Raw genomic sequence first — 19,781 nt, 5'->3', positions numbered from 1 at the left:
CAGCCCATAAGTATCTGTTATTTTCTCCTCATGAGAGTACCCAAACACTAATCAACTCTCTTGTTGATCTACTAAGCAGTCTGACCTCTTAAGACACTTTCTCTAGCCCTCTAATTATTTGTGCCTTTTTTGCACCCTCACCAAGTTTTTAGCATCTTTTTAAAGAGCATGCCACCTGAATCAGACTCAACATTCCAATACCAGTGTCAACAATGCCATGTACAGAAGAAAAATCCCTCACTCCCCCTACTCACTAGGGATGTAAGAGTTTAGCCAATTAAATGCTGCATGGGGCTGCTGGCAGTGCCGCAGAGTCGGGAGCCCTGGCAGTGCTGCAGGCCGAATAACTATGTAACCCATAGAACTATCGGTTACATGGTTGATATTTTTATTTGGTTTTTACACCCCCGCTACTCACTATTTCCTTTTTATATGCCCAAGACTTCATTTCCTGGTTTTTGTCACAATATTACAATGAAAGCCTACATTGTTGGGTCACTAAATCCTTTTCAGAGTCATCGCTTTCCAAGAAATAGTTCCCCATTCCTAGATGTATAACCTTGCATTTGTTTGTATGAAAATATTTTGTTTGAATCGCTCATCCTCATCGTCCTACACACCCACTGGCATATAGGGCAGCAACAAAGGTCCTCCACTTCTGTCTGACTGGCCAGCCTGCCTCTCAATAATGCCCCAAGTGTAAGTCATGCTCTTCATCTCTACTTCAACGGTCTGGCATCATGTTGTCTTGGGAAGTCCTTGTTTCTGCTTCCCTTCAGGGGTCCAGTGCACAGCAATCTTTGTGATGGAGCTTCCATTTCTTCTGAGCATGTGCCCAATCCAGCGTCTTTTCATAATGATGGTAGCCATGTCATCTTGTTTACACTGTGCAAGCAGGTCCTGATTAGAAATTATTCTTGGCCAAGAAACATGGAGGATCCTCCGAAGACTACTGGTGTGAAAAGTCGACAATTTATTGAGGTCGTACTCTGTCATCTGCCAGCATTTTGATCCATATAATAGTGTTGATAAAACAGAACTCTGATAAAACTTCAGTTTGGTATGGATGTTGGACTGTGATGACTTCCATACAGCATTCAGACTCATGAAGACATTTCTGGCTTTACTGAGTCTGCTCTGGGAATCACTTTTGACATCTCCGTCTTGCCTGATAATACTACCCAAGTATGCAAAGCTCTCTGTGATAGGTAGGTCGTGGCCATCAATCTTAACTGATGCTGGTGCCTCAATATTTAGGGTCATGACTTCTGTCTTCTTCTGGCTAATTCTTAGTCGGACCTGTTTTCCGAAAGTGCAGAATTGATTTGTCTTCTCTTGCATATGACGATGCGTATGGGAGAGCAGCACAAGACCAGAAGCAAAATCAAGGTCCTCTAATGTGGAGAAGACAGTCCATCTGATGCCTCTTTGCTCATCTTCTATTGTATGCCATATAACCCAGTCTATGACTAAGTTAAAGAGCATTGGAGACATGACGCATCCCTGCCTTACTCCGGTCTTAACTTCGAAGCATAGATCATTGTTCCCCACGCTGCATGTGAAATTGTTGTTTGAATGGGCCCAGTTTACTAGGCAATCTGTAGTGCTCTGAATAATTGCCCAACACTCACTATTTACCATTTCTCCATTCTTCATGTCACGTGAACATTTTATCAATAGTGAATACATATTTTGAATCCCAGCACAACTCCACTAGAAACACCCTCTTTGGAGAGGACAACAACTGCTATCTCTGAGGTGAGGCCAGCCCATGCTTCACTTAAATAAATAACAGCTATTTAGGTCTCAGTTAACTGCTGGTAAGGGACTATGTCTCTATAGTAACAGCAATCCCCTAGTATCCCCCCACACATATACCTAAAAAATATATGTTATAACCACCATTTATTATAAATCTGCCCAATGCTAGAAGTCCCAAGATACAGCTCAATGCTACCACCACACATTTAATAAATGAATGAAAACAGTCTGATTCACCAGGATCAGCTTACCCTGGTCCTTTCTCTGGCAGCTCCACCTCTGCAGACAATGGGCTGTAAACAGGAATACTGACATCATAGCCTTGCCTATAGGTCCATGTAGAGAAGCCTCCTCCAGCCAAAAGGGCTCTAAAAGTATTAAGAACATGAAAAAATTGTGAATGGGGCCAACACATTACTATTACATTTAAATTCCAGGTCATAGTACTTAACCATTTTTAGCAGATCAGCTGGTTTCAGCATCTGTGACACTTTCAACAGTGGCTTTCGCATGAAGTTTTACCTTTATTTTAACTTAACTCAACTGCAATACAAAAAGGAACTGTGTCTATTTATTTAATGTATAGTTATACTGGCTCAGAATTAAGACATCAAAGTCCCCTCAAATGGTGAATGAAATGGTCCTGATCACTTGTAGTCACGAATGAGCCCTTGTCCTAGCTGAATTTCAGTTTGAGTAATTACATCCTAAATTCCTTCTATTAGTTTAGATGAATACCAAATTCTTCAGTTCCTGCCCAACTGTTGTCTAATGTTGCTCTGAACTGTTAGAGGCAAGCTGCATTTCAGTTATAGATGGAGTGATTTTGTATTTCTTAAAATACTAAGATTCTTCACAATAGAAGGCACTATAGCAGCAATGGGCAGCCAAAAATAGGGAGTGGGCCACATGAGTGGCTCTCCTTGACCTCAGTGGGCTGCAGAAATGTGTGGCTCCACCTGCAGCCCTGCAGTCCCCCAGTACTCTGGGGCACTGGAGCCTCTCACTTACCTGCTCCTCCTCCACCCTGCCAGCATTTTCAGACTTTGCAAATCACCTGATTTATGCACCTTCCCTGCTGCTTTCCCTTGAACAGTGGGACTGACAGTTAAGGTCAATTAACAGTAAGCCTAATGCTTACCCATTAACATTTTACTTTGCTTTCCCTGACGAGTGTTTATGGAATCCACAGCATTGAAGATTTTTAAGAAAAGATTAGAAAACCTCCCTCTTTGTACAGCTCTGCAAATCTGAAGATATCCACTTTATATTCATGCATATCTATGTATGCAGATATCTGCAGATATGGTTGCAGATGGATGAGGATCCAAATTTTATATTCAGAGTTCTGCAAATCTGTGACTATTACAAATGGATACAAGTTTTATATTTATATAAAGCAGGGGTTCTCAAACTGAGGTGGTCACAAGATTATTACGTGAGGGGTAGCGAGCCATCAACTTCTACCTCTCCACCCACTTCATCTCCAACATTTATAGCAGGTATTAAATATTAAATGTAAAAACACTTATTTTATAAGGGGAGGGTCACACTCAGAGGTGTACTGTGTGAAAGGGATCACCAGTGCAAAAGTCGTGGAACCACTATTGCTGTTCCACCTATACAAAGATACAATGCATCCTCCAATGGGAATGCATTGACTATCATTCAGTTAAGTCCAACTGTGGCTTTTCCTGAATGGGGTACAGGATACTTGGCTAGATGGATCTTTGGTCTGACCCAGTATGTCCATTCTTATGTTAATCGACTAGTTAATGGAATTTCCATCAACAAGTTGATAAGCAGGGGAAACTACAAAGCTACAGTGGGTTTAGTTCCCAGCTCCAGGAGCTAACCCCAATGTGGCTCTGCCTTTTAAAATGTATTAAGAGCCATGTGGCTCTTAATACATTTAAAAACCAGAAGCGCAGGGGCAGGAGGGGAACCAGGTATGAGCTGAGACAGCTGATTCCTGGCTCATGCCTGGTCCCTCCCTCTGCACTTCAGCCTTTTAAATGTATTAAGAGATGGCTCTGCCTCCCCTGTCCCCGATAGAGACAGTGCTGGGGGGAACCAGCTTTTAAGACAGCTCCCCCCCTTCCCCACTTGCTGCCTCTGGTAGAGACAGCAAGGGGGAGGGGAAGGGGCAGGGAAGCAACTAGTTGACTCACTACTGTCACATCCCTATCCCAGACAGAAGGAAAGGGCTTTAGGGATTAGAAAAGAACAACATACAGGAGATAAAATAATCAACCTTTTATATTGCCAGTGGAAATTTGAACTCTAGTTATTTACATTTGCTACTCTTAACAGAGCTTCTTGGAAATATGCTAGCAGAGAGAAACCACCTTTCTGTTCCCACTTCACCCCAATGGCCACTCGGTACAATGAATGCATTTCCCTACTCTAGGAAATTCTGGATTTGACCTCTTTCAGTCAGCCTTTCTGAACAGTTCTTTACATTCAGACATTCACTACAGCCCTGGAAAAAGGAAGCCAGAATGTGACTTGTCACTATTCTAGGTAGCACTGAAAGAATCCTGTGAACAGTAGCCATGTTGCTTCAAGATGGGATATCGTCAGAGTCCACTAGCTAAGTAAGAACTTATGAATACCTGAATGGGGGAGATATCCAAAAATGCCAAGATATAACAGGAAACATTACTGGTGATTCATCAGGTGGCTAGCTTGCTAAGAATTAGCACTGAACTGATTCCTCAGTATGATGTTTGGAGATGCTGTCTTTCACATCTCATGTGAAACTAGGCTTGTAGATTTGTAATTACTCTCAGACTCTGTATCATTTTTCATAAGGGCAAGGTGTTCCGGTAAGATTCCAATAAATTAGCTGCTTTGAAGTTTCTATAGGATGCTTCACTGCCTGCCCCAAATACTAGTAAGGAATTGTTCTGTGCTGTTAAAAAGCTACCACCCTTGACCTCCACAAAGAATTCTCCAAGAGTAAACAAATATGTGGACAAAGGGGATCCAGTGGATATAGTGTACTTTAATTTACAGAAAACCTTTGACAAAGTCCCTCACGAAAGGCTTGTAAATAAAATAAGGTGTGTCTGCATAAGAGGGAAGGTCCTTTCATGGATTGATAACTGGCTAAAACACAGGAAACAAAGGGTAAGGAACAAATTACCAGTTTTCAGAATGGAGAGAGGTAACTAGTGGTGTCTCTAGGGATCCACACTGGGGTCAATTCTATTCAACATTCATAAACGATCTGGAGAGGAGAGTAAACAGCAACGTGGCAAAATTTGCAGATGTTACCAAACTGCTCAAGATGGGAAAAAGCAGACTGTGAAGAGCTTCAAAAATATTTCACAAAACTAAGTAGGCAACAAAATCGCAGGTGAATCTTAATGCTCATAAATGCAAAGTAATGCATATTATGTTTTACAATCCCAACTGTATGTATACAATGATGGGGACTAACTTAGGTGTTACTACTCAAAGGAGAGATCTTGAAATCATTGTAGATAGTTTTCTGAAGACATCCACTCAATGTGCAACAGCAGTCAAAAAAGCAAACAATGTTAGAAATTAAAAAAGAGATAGATAATATCTTATTGCCTCTACATACAACCATGGAATGCCCATATCTTGAATACTGGTGTCTGAGATGAGGTAACCACATCTGCAAAGATACCTTAGCATCAGAAAAAGTTAAGAAATAAGCAACAAAAATTATTAGGGGTACGGAATGGCTGCATATGAGAGTAATAACATTGGGACTTTTCAGCTTACAAAAAAGAGGAAACTAAGAAGGGATAAGGAAAAGTTATTTTCCCCTTCCCATGACACAAGAATGAGGGGTCATCAAATGAATGCAATAGGTAGCAGGTAGGGATGTCAACATGTAGTCAACTATACGATTAACCGATAAGCAAAGGCTTAATGGTTAATCTTGTTGACTACACACATTTCCTCCACCCCCGTGGCTGCCTCTGTATCAAAGGCAGCAAGGGAGAGGGAAGCAGGAGGGAGCCAGCTTAAAAGCTACTGTGGACAGAGGCTGGTCCCCAAGAGTAGCTCCTGTTTGTGGGGGGTTCGAGCACCCCATCACTGGAACCTGTCAGAAGACAGGATACTGGGCTAGATGGATCTTTGTTTTATCCAGTACTCCATTCTTATGTACTCCAGATAAGGTTGCACTGCAGCGGTGATTCAAGCAAACTATACTTAGTTTATAAAATGCTTTGAGAGTTCTGAGATCAGGATGAAAGGTGCTACAGAAATAAGGTATTTTGAACCTGTAGTTCTGCATAGGTGATCAAATCCAAACATACCAGCATGACCTAATTAGAAGTTACAGAGAAAAGTTACTTGAGCACAGGATGAAAAAACTAAAAAGGTGCTGAGTGAGAATTTAGGTTCCAAAGCCAGAGAGATTATTGTGGATTGCAGTGCCTCACCTTCAGTGACAGTGTATCAAATGTTGCATGACTATTTCCCACCCTTCAAACTTCACGTTTCTTGTCTCATTCACACTAATAACTGCAAGGCAGGGAATGAAAAATTGGATTTGGTTCATGTCTTGCTCCTCTTGCATTTTTACTTTACTCCCCTGCCCTCTGGTTTTTTGTCCCTTAATGAGGAAATTGCAACCAGATTGTTTTAAATAGAACCAGCACATATGAAAACATATCAGAAGCACAGAGAAAGACAGGTGTGCATCACTCCAATTTTTACCTAAATAAACCCACAAGAACCAACACCAGTAAATTAACTTCACTTCAATTTTTCAACATGCAGTCCTGAAGACAAGTTGCATTGAATTAAAGAGGAGTGAACATTTTCTCAGTTCCTTGCTCCTCCCTTGCACCTCAACTTAAACCTCTTCACAGGCTTACAGGCTCTTCCCCCCCCCCCCCCCCCCACCTTTGGAAAAGTATCAAAAGCTCTCTGCATTCCGCTCTACTGTAAGTTTTCTTATTCACTCTGGAACATCACCAGTTCTCTCCTTACCAGTCTTTTGAAACCACGCTCCTAAACATCAGTGCTCAACTCAACAATTAATTCGAGAACCAATTGCAGGGAGGCAGGATGCTTAGAGACCTGTTAAGTGGGATTATTATTTGTAGAGTAGGTTGAGGTTTACCACAAGAAAGAGTTCTGAATTGCTCTGCCTTCCCACTAATGGAAACCCTTCCTCATCCCTAGAGTAGCAATCACACTATGTTACCAGATAGAAAATTCTTAAGGAGACTGTTTACCAGACATTAAAGCTAGAGAACTATATATCCCAAGAACATAAGAACGGCCAAACCGGGTCAGACCAAAGGTCCATCTAGCTCAGTGTCCAGTCTTTCAACAGTGGCCAATGCAAGATGCCCCAGAGGGAGTGACTAGAACAAGGAATCAAGTGATCCCTCTCCTGTCATCCATTTTCAGCTTCTGACAAACAGAGGCTAGTGATATCATTCCTATCCATCTTGGCTAATATGTACTGATGGACCTAATCTCCAATATTTATCCCGTTCTTTTTTGAACACTGTTAAAAGTCTCTGGCAAGGAATTCCAAAGGTTGACTGTGCACTGCATGAAGAACTCTGTGGTGATTCATAATATATAATAGCAAAGGAGTAGAGCTCATGAATTAATACCTTTACTTTGTGCTTCACAGCTTTCTTATGTTAACTTCTTTTGTATCAGGCATCCATTTAAAACTGGCCTTGTGTGTCTTGTGCTTCATATGTAGAAAAAGCATTTTTTCAGGTGTTTATTTTACTGTCAGCAAAGCAGTCTCCGCACCAATTCAACATACTACTTAGTACTGACAACTAGAACTGTTAAAGTGTGTGTAATTAACCACATAACTGAAAATTGTAGCGGTTACACATGAGGAGCTGCTGCTCCTGTATCAGCTGCTGCTGCCTCTGTATCTGCTTAAAAGCTGGCTCTCCACAAGCACCAGCTCCTGCCTGCACATCCCCATGCTGCTGCCTTTCTGATACAGAGGCACTGGCACGGGGGAGCAGATGGGGAAGAAACATGTAACCGTGAAGGTTAACAAATGAGTTTTACACTATCACATCCCTACATTATATATACACACACCTTAATTTTGACCTGCTGTGCTCTTGGGAACTCCTTGTAGAGATCTACTAATGCACTTTATTCTTGACCTTCAATTCTATACAGCTAGTCGTGTTAGATTCAAACTGAGGTCTCCAAAAGTCATGCAATAACCCTTATCACTCAGGTTCTCTGAAGATTTTGTGACTACAAACAAATGTGTCACAGATTACAAGTTTTAGCAAAATGAAGAGAGCCTTCTGTTATACAGGACTTCATGATTTTCTATTGTAATAAAGCTATTTCTTTCACTCTCATCTGGCCCTGTTGCTCTTGTAATCAATAAGCCCCAGAAGATTCAGAACTGACTTCTCCCAGTAGTATTAAATATGCCTAAAATAAACACCTACTGAAAAAATGCTTTTTCTACATATGAAGCACACGACACACAAGGCCAGTTTTAAATGGATGCCTGATACAAAAGAAGTTAACATAAGAAAGCTGTGAAGCACAAAGTAAAGTTATTGTATTAATTCAAGAGCTCTATTCCTTCGCTATTATATATTATGAATCACCACAGAGTTCTTCATGCAGTGCACTGTCAACCTTTGGAATTCCTTGCCAGAGACTTTAACAGTGTTCAAAAAAGAACGGGATAAATATTGGAGATTAGGTCCATCTATTAAACAGAATGCAAATTAAATCAAAATCTCTCAAAGTGACAGAATTTAATAGGATGCAAGCATATTCATGTATGTGAGTGCGAAACAGAGAGTACGTCTACACTGCATGGCTATTTCAGGATACCAGTATCCCAAAATAGCTACCCCGCATCTTAGTGCGCCCGTTATTTCAAAATAATGGGTAGCTTGTTATTTCAGATTCCCTGGTACCCTTATTCCACAAAGGTTAAGGGAGGTCTCAAAATAGTGCATTATTTTGAAATTTGGCACAGTGTAGCTGTGCCAAATTTCAAAATAAGCTATTTTGAAATAGAATTGAAATAAGATGCACACTTTGCATAGAGCAAAGTACGCTATCTTATTTCCAGTGTAGAGTGCTGTATAGATGCATGGAGAGAAGTTACAGGTTTAACAAGTTTTGATTTATTATGCTTGACTGCCATCTTCAGGCCAAGTTTGAGTCAAATGCATCAAATGTGTTTTGGTTTTTACTTTTTCTGACTGCAACTATACTTCAATGTCAGTAAAGAAACTTCAAAAAGTATTCTGTGGACTTATTTACACACTGAACACTACAGAGAAAATCTGCTCTTTTGAAATGAAAGGAAAACTTGTTGCTTATGTTGCAAACAAATTAAGATCTAAAAATCCAGCCACATTCTGCCTCATACATTATCATCCATAGTAAAGATCCTGCAACCGCATTTTAGCTGTATTGGTTTAGTAAGGCTTACCTCAATAAAATGGTGCATGCATGCCAGTGAAGTAAAAATACTTTTATTTTTTGTTTAATATAGTTGGAAATTTCTTCCCTTTCGTATCTTTCCATCTAAAATGTCTGTTCTTAGTACACCTATGTTCTTCCAACTTCTGTCAAAACAGGCTAAGACATACTGCACCTATGTAACACTGAGTGATCCTAGCATTTGCACTGTGACTACCAAGAATTCTGAACCCCACTTCCTCTTTAGAGACATTTCACCCTACACAAGCTACCCTCTAATGCATTTAAATAAACAGAATGATGCCTACCTATCTCTGGGAACATCCAGTGCTGTGTTGTAGTCAGGCGGTCCCCCAGGCAGCATGTTAAACAACAGGTGGTTTGTGCCACGATCCCACCTAAAGAAAAGACAATCATAGTCAGAGAGCTCTTCTGAGAGGCACATGCCAGACTCTCCCAAATTCTGATCTCAGCTCTGACCAGGGCTCACGGCAGAACTTTCCCCGTCACTAACCTTATTCTCTCCAGCTCTAACTTTATGATTCATGCAGTAACATTTCTGTGCATACCTGGATAACTGAGCCAAGGCCTGAGCAGTTTCCTTGATGCGGAGTGTATTCTGGTTCAGTACATCTATAGACGGCACAAAAAGGCAGGCCCTGCTGACATCATCTGTGTAGAAGTCACTGTCAGAGATAGCAGTCAGCAGCTCATTATATTCCCGAGAGATAGTGTTGCTAACCAGCATCCCATACTCATCCACATATTTCTTCAGCGAGTAGATATAGACCTTGATCTTGTTTTTGGGGTTAAAGCCACAGCGATAGACATCAAAGCAGGTATGCATCCTACAGCTGAGGTCTCCCCGTTCTGGGATGGGGCTGTCAGCAGGAAGCTTGACCACAGGCACATCATGAACACTACGTTTTTCCACTGTCCAATCGCTGGATGACTCAATGGAGTGTGGCCAGAACTGAAACATACCTGTGGCAATAAGGCCAAGCAGGACAACGGAAAAGAGTGTGATGTAGTAGATGCGGTGCTTGGTCTTCATTCTTGGGATAAGGGCTGGACCCCGGGTGTTATATTTGGCTGACGCACACATAATGGAATTAGCCACTTCTTCCTCGTGTGTCTAGAGGATGGAGACACAAACACATAAGATAAGAACAGGTACAATGTTAAGTGTGACAGAAGAGACACAGTCATCAAGCAGGACAAGAACAACAGGACAGAAATACGTTCCCTCTCTTTTGGGAAGGCTCCTTTGCCTCAAAGGATTGTACCAACATTATTCAGAAATTCAGCTGTTCCACGGCAATGTCAGGTGCTAGCTACCCTATGTATCAGGGATGACAGTTGGAAGTACCAACATGAAAGAGTTACCTGCTGGGATTACCGAAAACCAGAGGTAGAAAGTAACTAAGTAGAAATACTTCGTTACACTACTCGAGTACATTTTTCGGTATTTGTATTTACTCAAGTAATTTATTTTTGTGATACTTCGACTTTTACTCAAGTAGTTTTTTCAGAAAACATTGTACTTTTTACTCCATTACTATTTCTGGAAGCACTTAGTTACTCATGAGTTTCAGCTCCCCACTGACACTTGTGCAAGTCAGCATTCTGATTTGCTAAAGCACAGCTGCATGCGCAAAGCATCCAATCATCATGCAATTACAGTTTTTTTTAAATATCCAATCAATAAGCACAGTGACCCTGCCAACACCTTTTAATGGCCACATCAACAACTTTTCATTCAAAAACAGTATCTATGCAGGGGTAGAGAGCCCTGAACCTCCCAGGATGGATTCCGCATGTGAGGGAGAAGAAGCCCAGTGCTGCTCACCTTCCCCCCTAGCTGGGGAATGCGGTGCTGGAAACCACTTGTAGGAGGGTTTCCCTGCTGCTCCCATTGGCCAGATTTCAGCAATTGGGAGCGGCAGGGAGTATGGAGTTAGGTAAGAGCCCCCCACTTCCCCATGGCCAGGCCCTGTACCCTCATCCCTCTCCTGCACCCTCCTCCCACCCAGCTCTCCCAGTCCCGGTCTGCTCCTGCACCCTCCCACACCCTTCTAGACACCCCCCCCCCATAGCCCACTCCTGCACCTTCCTCTTGGCTAGACCCTCCCCATGCACACTGAACCCCTCATTTTGGCCTCACCCAAGAGCCTGGGGGCAGGTGCCTCACAAAATCTACTGACTCCAAAAAGAGTTAATCTGGCATGTGGGAAGCCCTGAAGTTTGGTCCCCTCTGCCTCCTCTCCCTCAGCCCACCTTGTTACTTCCGGATACTTGAGTACAATTAAAATGCAATACTTTTGTGCTTTTACTCAAGTACTCTTCCAGAAAGATACTTTGACTTTTACTTAATTACATTTTTCAAACTAGCAGTACTTTTACTCAAGTAACTTTGAGTACTTTTTCCACCACTGCCAAAAACCTACTGAGGCCAGGCACCGACATCCTAGTAAAATAGTTTAGCAAAACTGTTAACAATCACAGTGTTAGTATAACAACCGGGCCTGAACTTTAAGTGAAAGAGAGAAAATATGAATCAGAAAAGAAAAAGTCATGATATAGGTCCCACCCAGTCTGTCTCCCAGAGCATTCCCAATGTACATTTCTTAATGTAGTGTGCTCAAGGACTGAGGAAGGACAGTTAAATGTACATTTACTGAGGAAGCAGGGCAATGTCCAATGCCAAATGCAATCTTATTCAACTGATTAATGGGAATGTTGTAGGGATAACATATTAATGTATTGAAAATGATTCCTCCAAATGGAAGTGACTCCCCATAATTTGTTCCCCACAGCTTAAAGTGTTTAGATTTATTATTAATTCTTATTCTTATTATTATTATTTGTTAAGATTGTTAAATGTTTAGATTTTTATTATTATTATTATTGCCCCTTTAGAATATAATGTATTAGGTCATGTAATTTAGAACTGTTAAGAATATAATCCTATGTAGCCAGAAACAGCGCCCCCCCCCTCCGGTGCTCCAGGGCATGCTCAAGCTTGTGCAAGGGGCTGCTTGAAATTGACATTGCAGAGATACATTGTAACAATGCATTATCAAGCCACTAACTCTGCTATGGGAGCCAAGCCCTATAATTGACTAAGGGCATTGTTACATAATTGACGCCTGTTCTCTTTAAAACATTGTAACTTTACTCAGCACTCAGAGAATGTTTTAAGCAATACCACCCAGAAACTTTTGTAACTACAACTTTTATTATTATACAAAATACTGTATGAACATATGAGAGAGTGCTTGGATGATGAATGAATGGTTCTGAGAGGTGCCAGCCTGAGAATACAGCAACAAAGGGCTGAAGAAGGCGTCAGGTGCCAGTGCAACCAAAAGGTGTCAAGTGGAGAAAACCAAATACTGGAGGTCCACCCGATGAGATCACTGATGAGCACCTGGCAGCCACCCTGGAGACATCAGCATGATGCAGCAATTTCCATAGACTGGCATAGGACGAAATTCCTATAAGAACTGGACTAAAAAACTATGGAATCAGAGTCCAAGGTTCTGCTGCCAGCCTACCAGGAGCTTCAGATGCGCATCTGATCAGGACTTCGCTCCCCACTACCATCACTTGTGTACAGAATACCTGGCCAGTATTCTGTCACAAGCAACTTCCAGGCTGGTTACTATAACAAATACACAGAACCTGAATGAATGGATGAATGAATGTTTATATGTATAAGGGTTAAGTAGTTAAACAACGTTGTTTGCTTCTATCTTTTCTTTATTTTTTTATTATTATCTTTACAATAAATGTGGCTTTTTGCCTTATCCCCCTCATAAGATCCTGCTTGCTTTTATTTGGTACAACAATGTGTCACTGTTAACTCTTTACTAGCCCAAAGCTGGATATCATACAGGACTCGCAATGAGGATGAAGTCACTAATCTAGGGTGGCTTCTAAAAAGTATTATAAAGTAAACCTGTATAAACACCATCTGTCCATCTTCTATGGATGAGAAAGACACTAACACTAGGTGATTGCCCTGGTGTCTTAGGCAAACGTGCCCTTTCACCTGGGTGTAACAAGCTGGTTCTCTCCCACCACTGAAGAAGCACTTCAATACAGGTTGAACTTCTCTAGTCTGGCAACATCCGTAGTGTGGCATGATTTTAAGTTAGCCAGATATCCACTTATGGGTGTGGCTAACTTTCCTACAGGACCATAAAGTTTGTTTACAGCCATTAGACCTGGCTCTCTGTGTTCTTTGCTATTATTTAGCTCTAACTGACCCCTAAATATCTTCTGACATCCCAATAAGCAGCGGAAGTGTTGGTAATGCTGCTAGACAATACTGATCTCCCGAGGTCCAGACATTTCTATAATTTGGCATTGGTCAGGTCCAGAAGGTGCTGGACTAGTGAGGTTCAATCTGTAGGGCTATGTGTATATCCTTGTGAAATATTTTGGGATGAAAAGCATTACATAGTATCAACAGAAAACATTAACCATAGTTGGGTGCTGATATTTTGCAGAGCTGATCATATAGGTTAGTTTTTGTGCTTTCAAAATTTTGATTACTAAAGCAAAGTTACCAAAGCAAAGTTACTAAACTTCAGCATAAAGAAACAGTAACTAGGAAGATACACAGATTGGTTATTATACATTTGTTACATAACTAGGGTGTTTTGGTTTTTCAGTTCCAACACAGAACTCAAAAGTTCTCATAATAAGGAAACTGATTGTGGCTCCAACATGCAAATTGTTCAGCAGCAATTTTGTGCATCATGCTTCACTGAACTACAGCACGGCTGATATAATCATATATACTGCCTTTTGTGCGAAAGTACACAGAGTAATTTTTGAGAACAAGAGAGAAAATTTGATAGGTAAATGTTAGTGAAACAGAAATTATACAAAACAAACAAACCATCACCACCAAATATGAAGAAATTAAAGAGTATGTCAAAAACAATAGTTATATGAAAATTTTTATTCAAGAGAACGTTGGGACAGAGGTTGTTTGCAACTTAAAGTGACAGCACTTACACAGCACAACAAGGAAGAGGTTTTAGACACCATTTAAGAAGTTCTCAACTTTTAATGCTTAGGTCAGAGTAGGTTCATATTCTGATTTCAATTTACGGCTGTTAAATGGTTAACCAGTAATCATACCAGCAAGTATGAGACTTACCTGTTTGTTTACCAGTTAATCAGCCCTTGCTAGTGAACTCTGTCTATGCCCACCTATGCTATGCTGGAGCAGCCCCAGATGCAGGGGCCCAGCAGGTGGGTGGCAGAACTTCACAGCAGCAGTGACAGCATGGCCACACAATGGCCACTGTGGGACAGGGCAGCAGTTGCTAAATTAAACAGTTAAACGCTAGCACTTAAATAGGTTATCAGATTAGCCGTGTTAACATCCCTAAATTAAATAGTTTTGCCAGCCTACTCCTGAACTCTGAGCAGATAAAAGATTGAAGTAATAGAATAGCCAGCAAAAGAATGGGAATTTCCAAAAAAATTTATATTTTTTCTGCCGTTTAGTCAAGTTATTCCTTCACTTTCCAGATACAACGGTGGAATCATGTGATTTATCACAGAGATTATATGTGTGTGACAGGCTCTTGAGTCACTGAGAAAAACTTTTTCCTCTTGGTTTCAGACAAGGAACTATTTAATCTCTAGAATTCACTGCCATCAGGTAGACGTGAAGTACCAAAATTGATTTAAAAAAGAATCATACATGTATAGGATAGTGATAGAAATGTAGCCGTGTTAGTCTGGGGTAGTTGAAGCAAAATGCAGGACAATGTAGCACTTTAAAGACTAACAAGATGGTTTATTAGATGATGAGCTTTCGTGGGCCAGACCCACTTCCTCAGATCAAATAGTGGAAGAAAGTAGTCACAACCATATATACCAAAGGATACAATTAAAAAAAATGAACAAATATGAAAAGGACAAATCACATTGCAGAACAGAAGGGGGATGCGGGGGGGGGGGGGGTGGGAAGGGGGAGGAAGGAAGGTAAGTGTCTGTGAATTGCTGATATTAAAGGTAGGGAGAGTGGGATGTTTGTGAGTTAATGGTATTACAGGTGATAATTGGGGAAACTGTCTTGGTAATGGGTGAGAAAGTTCAAAGTTTTGTTAAGTCCTTGTTGGCAAGTGTCGAATTTTACATGAATGACAGTTCAGAGGATTCCCTTTCAAGTGCAGATGTAAAAGGTCTTTGTAGCAGAATGCAGGTGGCTAAGTCATTTAGAGAGTGTCCTTTCTGGTTAAAGTGGCAAGAAACTGTTTTCTCTTTGTGATCTTGTCTGATATCTGTTTTGTGGGCATTAATCCTTTGGCGAAGTGTCTGAGATGTTTGTCCAATGTACATAGCAGACGGACACTTTCGGCACATGATAGCATAGATTATATTTCTGGATGCGCAGGAATATCTGTTCTTGATCTTATAACTCACTTGGTTAGGTCCAATAATGGCATGCTCACTACTGGTCTATCCAGCTATGTAGACACTCTTCTCAAACCCTTTGTAACCAATACCCCCAGCTATCTCCGAGACACTACTGACTTCCTAAGGAAACTACAAAACATCGATAACCTCCCCAATAATACCATCCTTGCCACCATGGATGTAGAAGCTCTATATACCAACATCCCACATGAAGACGGATTACAAGCAATTAGAAACACTATCCCAGAGGACACTACTGCCAACCTGATAGCAGACCTATGTAACTTCGTTCTCACCCACAATTATTTCCAGTTTGAGAACAACTTATACCTCCAGATCAGCGGCACAGCCATGGGTACACGCATGGCCCCACAGCATGCTAACATCTTTATGGCTGACCTAGAACAACGTTTCCTCAACTCCCGTCCCCTTTCACCCCTCCTCTACCTACGGTACATCGATGACATCTTTATGATCTGGACACATGGCCAAGAAACACTGGAGATATTCCACAGAGATTTCAACAACCTACACCCCACCATCAACCTCAGCCTGGACCATTCTACACGAGAGATCCACTTCCTGGACACCACCGTACAAATCAACAATAGAAAATTAGACACCACTCTCTACAGAAAACCCACCGACTCATACAGTTACCTACATGCATCCAGCTCCCATCCAGAACACACCACACGATCCATCGTCTATAGACAAGCCCTTCGATACAACGGCATCTGCTCTAACCCCACTGACAGAGACCAGAAGCTTCAGGATCTCTACCAAGCATTTATAAATCTCAATTACCCACCCAGAGAAATAAAAAAGCAAATTGAAAGAGCCAGACGAATACCTAGAAACCATCTACTTCAAGACAGACCCAAGAAAACCAACAATAGAACACCACTTGTCATCACCTACAACCCCCAACTTAAACCTGTCCAACACATTATCAATAAACTACAGCCTATATTGGAACAGGATACCATACTCAAAGAGGCTCTGGGAGACAGACCCATAGTCTCCTATAGACAACCACCTAACCTCAAGATGATTCTTACCAACCACCACAGGACATACCACACTAATACCAACCCTGGTACCTTCCCTTGCAACAAACCCCGTTGCCAGCTTTGTCCACATATTCATTCTGCTGATACCATTATTGGACCTAACCAAGTGAGTTATAAGATCAAGAACAGATATTCCTGCGCATCCAGAAATATAATCTATGCTATCATGTGCCGAAAGTGTCCGTCTGCTATGTACATTGGACAAACGTCTCAGACACTTCGCCAAAGGATTAATGCCCACAAAACAGATATCAGACAAGATCACAAAGAAAAAACAGTTTCTTGCCACTTTAACCAGAAAGGACACTCTCTAAATGACTTAGCCACCTGCATTCTGCTACAAAGACCTTTTACATCTGCACTTGAAAGGGAATCCTCTGAACTGTCATTCATGTTAAAATTCGACACTTGCCAACAAGGACTTAACAAAACTTTGAACTTTCTCACCCATTACCAAGACAGTTTCCCCAATTATCACCTGTAATACCATTAACTCACAAACATCCCACTCTCCCTACCTTTAATATCAGCAATTCACAGACACTTACCTTCCTTCCTCCCCCTTCACCCCCCCCCCCCTGCATCCCCCTTCTGTTCTGCAATGTGATTTGTCCTTTTCATATTTGTTCATTTTTTTTAATTGTATCCTTTGGTATATATGGTTGTGACTACTTTCTTCCACTATTTGATCTGAGGAAGTGGGTCTGGCCCACGAAAGCTCATCATCTAATAAACCATCTTGTTAGTCTTTAAAGTGCTACATTGTCCTGCATTTTGCTTCATGTATAGGATAATGAGAATTAACATGGGTTATATTAGAAACCACTGGGAAAAATAAGAAATATTATTAGCCTTTCAGCTTCGGGACATCAAAGATAAAAATGCTAATGAGTAGGAATAAGCTTCCCCTATCAGCAAACTATCACATAAGCATCTATGAACAGAACTTTTAACTGAATTTCCTCCAACTCTAGATTTCCCAGACATTACAGGGTTGCTTCCATTTTCCTCTAAAGCAAGGCATATTTGTCACTTGTACATGGATACTACACAAGACAGACCACTGTTCTGATTCACCATCAGCTCTTCCATGTGCCTGAAACTTACTAACCTTGAGTAGAGCATGGGAATGAGTTTATGATGAATATACTCAGATAATTTTAGAAAGTTACATTAAAACCCCTTCTCATTCATGTTTTCAAATAAGGGGCCTAGAACTAGCCTGGTAAACCCAGAAAACCTTTGTTAAAATACAACTTTTCCACAAAGGCACTTCATACTTCAGGGCTACGTCTAGACTGGCACGATTTTCCGGAAATGCTTTTAGCGGAAAAGTTTTCTGTTAAAAGCATTTTCGGAAAAGCACTTTTTGCAGAAAAGCATCCATGGCCAATCTAGATGCGCTTTTGCGCAAAAAAGCCCCGATCGCCATTTTTGCGATCGGGGCTTTTTTGTGGAAAACAAATCTCAGCTGTCTACACTGGCCCTTTTGCACAAAAGTTTTGCGCAAAAGGGACTTTTGCCCAAATAGGAGCATCAAAGCTTTTCCGGAAAAAGCACTGATTTCTTACAGTAGGAAGTCAGTGCTTTTGTGGAAATTCAAGCGGCCAGTGTAGGCAGCTGGCAAGTTTTTGCGCAAAAGCAGTTTCTTTTGCAGAAAAAGTGGCCAGTCGAGACACAGCCCAGGACTCCACACAGAGATGCATCCCTATAAGAAGTGAGGTAAGTAGAATGAAACTTCAGCAGTACTGAGAAACAGAAACAGGAGAATTGAAAGCAGGTGGGGAATAGTTCAACCCATATTATTAGCAGAGGGTAACACAGATGCCGTTCGTGGCCCGCCCACAAGTAACAAGAAAAGTATTCTTTGAATCAGTAGGAAATACGGCTCGAGACCTGCCCCGCTACCCTTAGGTGGCCAGTTTCTCCCTGTTGTGTCAGCTGCGGTCCCAGGCACAGCCACAGGCACAGTCCTGGGGAGTAAGGGGCTGAGCGCCTAGTGCTGGCGCCCCCCGCACGTGTCTCCCGCCCAGGGGTGTGTTAGTTACTGCGCGGCCCGCGGGACACCTCCGGCCCCCCGCTCCCCGTCACACGGCCTAGCTGGGAGCCGGCTGCCTCCCCGAGTATCTCGGCCGGCGCGCCCCGCCCTTCCCCCCTCGGCTTGACACTCCCCGCCCGGCTCCCTATCGCCGGCAGGGGCGCAGCCCCCCCCCCCTCCCCCCCCCCCGGCGGGCTCCTCGCTCTCCGCAGCCCGGCCCGGCAAACAGCCGCCTCACACAGCGACTCCGCCGCGCCCCGGGACCCCCGGGCCGGCCCCTCACCTCAGCCAGCAGCAGCGCAGGCGCCCGCAGGCCGCTCACGGCCTCATGTCACACGGAGCGGGCCCGTCGGGCGGCTGGGCCGGGGCTCGGAGCAGCCGCCGGGCGCACAGCAACCTGAGCGGCCGGGCCGGGCGCAGAGCGCATGCGCGGGAGGAAACGTTCAGCGCGCAGGGGTGCAACTAGGGCCGCGGCCGGTGTGCGGCCTGGCTGCGGCAAGAGCGCCACGCGCATGGGCGCCCGAAGCCGCGGACTCTGCCCGCGCCAGTGCGCGCGACAGGCCCGTGTGGTGCAAGGGCGGGGGCAGGGCTGTCAACCTGTAGAGCACTGTACGAGTCAGCGCTAAATTTGGGCTCTGGGTTAATCTTGTCCCGCCCCCCTCACTGCTGCTAAGGCAGCCCCCCCCCCTCCTCCCCCGACTGTTCACAGGGAGCGCAGACCCCTGCTGCTGCTTGGCTGTGTCTAGACTGGCAAGTTGCTTTTGCGGAAAAACTTGCCAGCTGTCTACACTGGCCTGGCTGCTTGAATTTCCACAAGAACGCCGCCTTCCTATTGTCTGAAATCAGTGCTTCTTGCAGAAATACTATGCTGCTCCCGTTCGGGCAAAAGCTTTTGTGCAAAAGGGCCAGTGTAGACAGCTCAGATTTGTTTTGCGCAAAAAAAGCCCCGATTGCAAAAATGGCGATCGGGGCTTTTTTGTGCAAAAGCGTGTCTAGATTGGCACGGACGCTTTTCCGCAAAAAGTGCTTTT

At 42.8% G+C, this 19,781-nt stretch overlaps 1 protein-coding gene across 1 annotated transcript in view; it reads right to left on the bottom strand.

The window, feature by feature from the left end:
• Window positions 1-19,213, bottom strand: part of EXT2 (exostosin glycosyltransferase 2) — a 135,103-nt gene extending 115,890 nt beyond the window's left edge. The window contains exons 1-4 of the mRNA XM_075927527.2: window positions 19,034-19,213; window positions 9,765-10,330; window positions 9,504-9,593; window positions 2,013-2,129 (exon numbers count right to left, since the gene is read on the bottom strand). Coding sequence (XP_075783642.1) covers window positions 2,013-2,129; window positions 9,504-9,593; window positions 9,765-10,300 — 743 coding nt within the window. The 5' untranslated portion in view covers window positions 10,301-10,330; window positions 19,034-19,213. The remainder of the gene's footprint in view (window positions 1-2,012; window positions 2,130-9,503; window positions 9,594-9,764; window positions 10,331-19,033) is intronic.
• Window positions 19,214-19,781: the final 568 nt, after the last annotated feature.

This window comes from Pelodiscus sinensis, chromosome 5 (assembly GCF_052426305.1).
Source record: "Pelodiscus sinensis isolate ZL-2025 chromosome 5, ASM5242630v1, whole genome shotgun sequence".
Lineage (NCBI taxonomy): Eukaryota > Metazoa > Chordata > Testudines > Trionychidae > Pelodiscus > Pelodiscus sinensis.
This window is presented reverse-complemented; position numbering and strand designations above follow the sequence as displayed.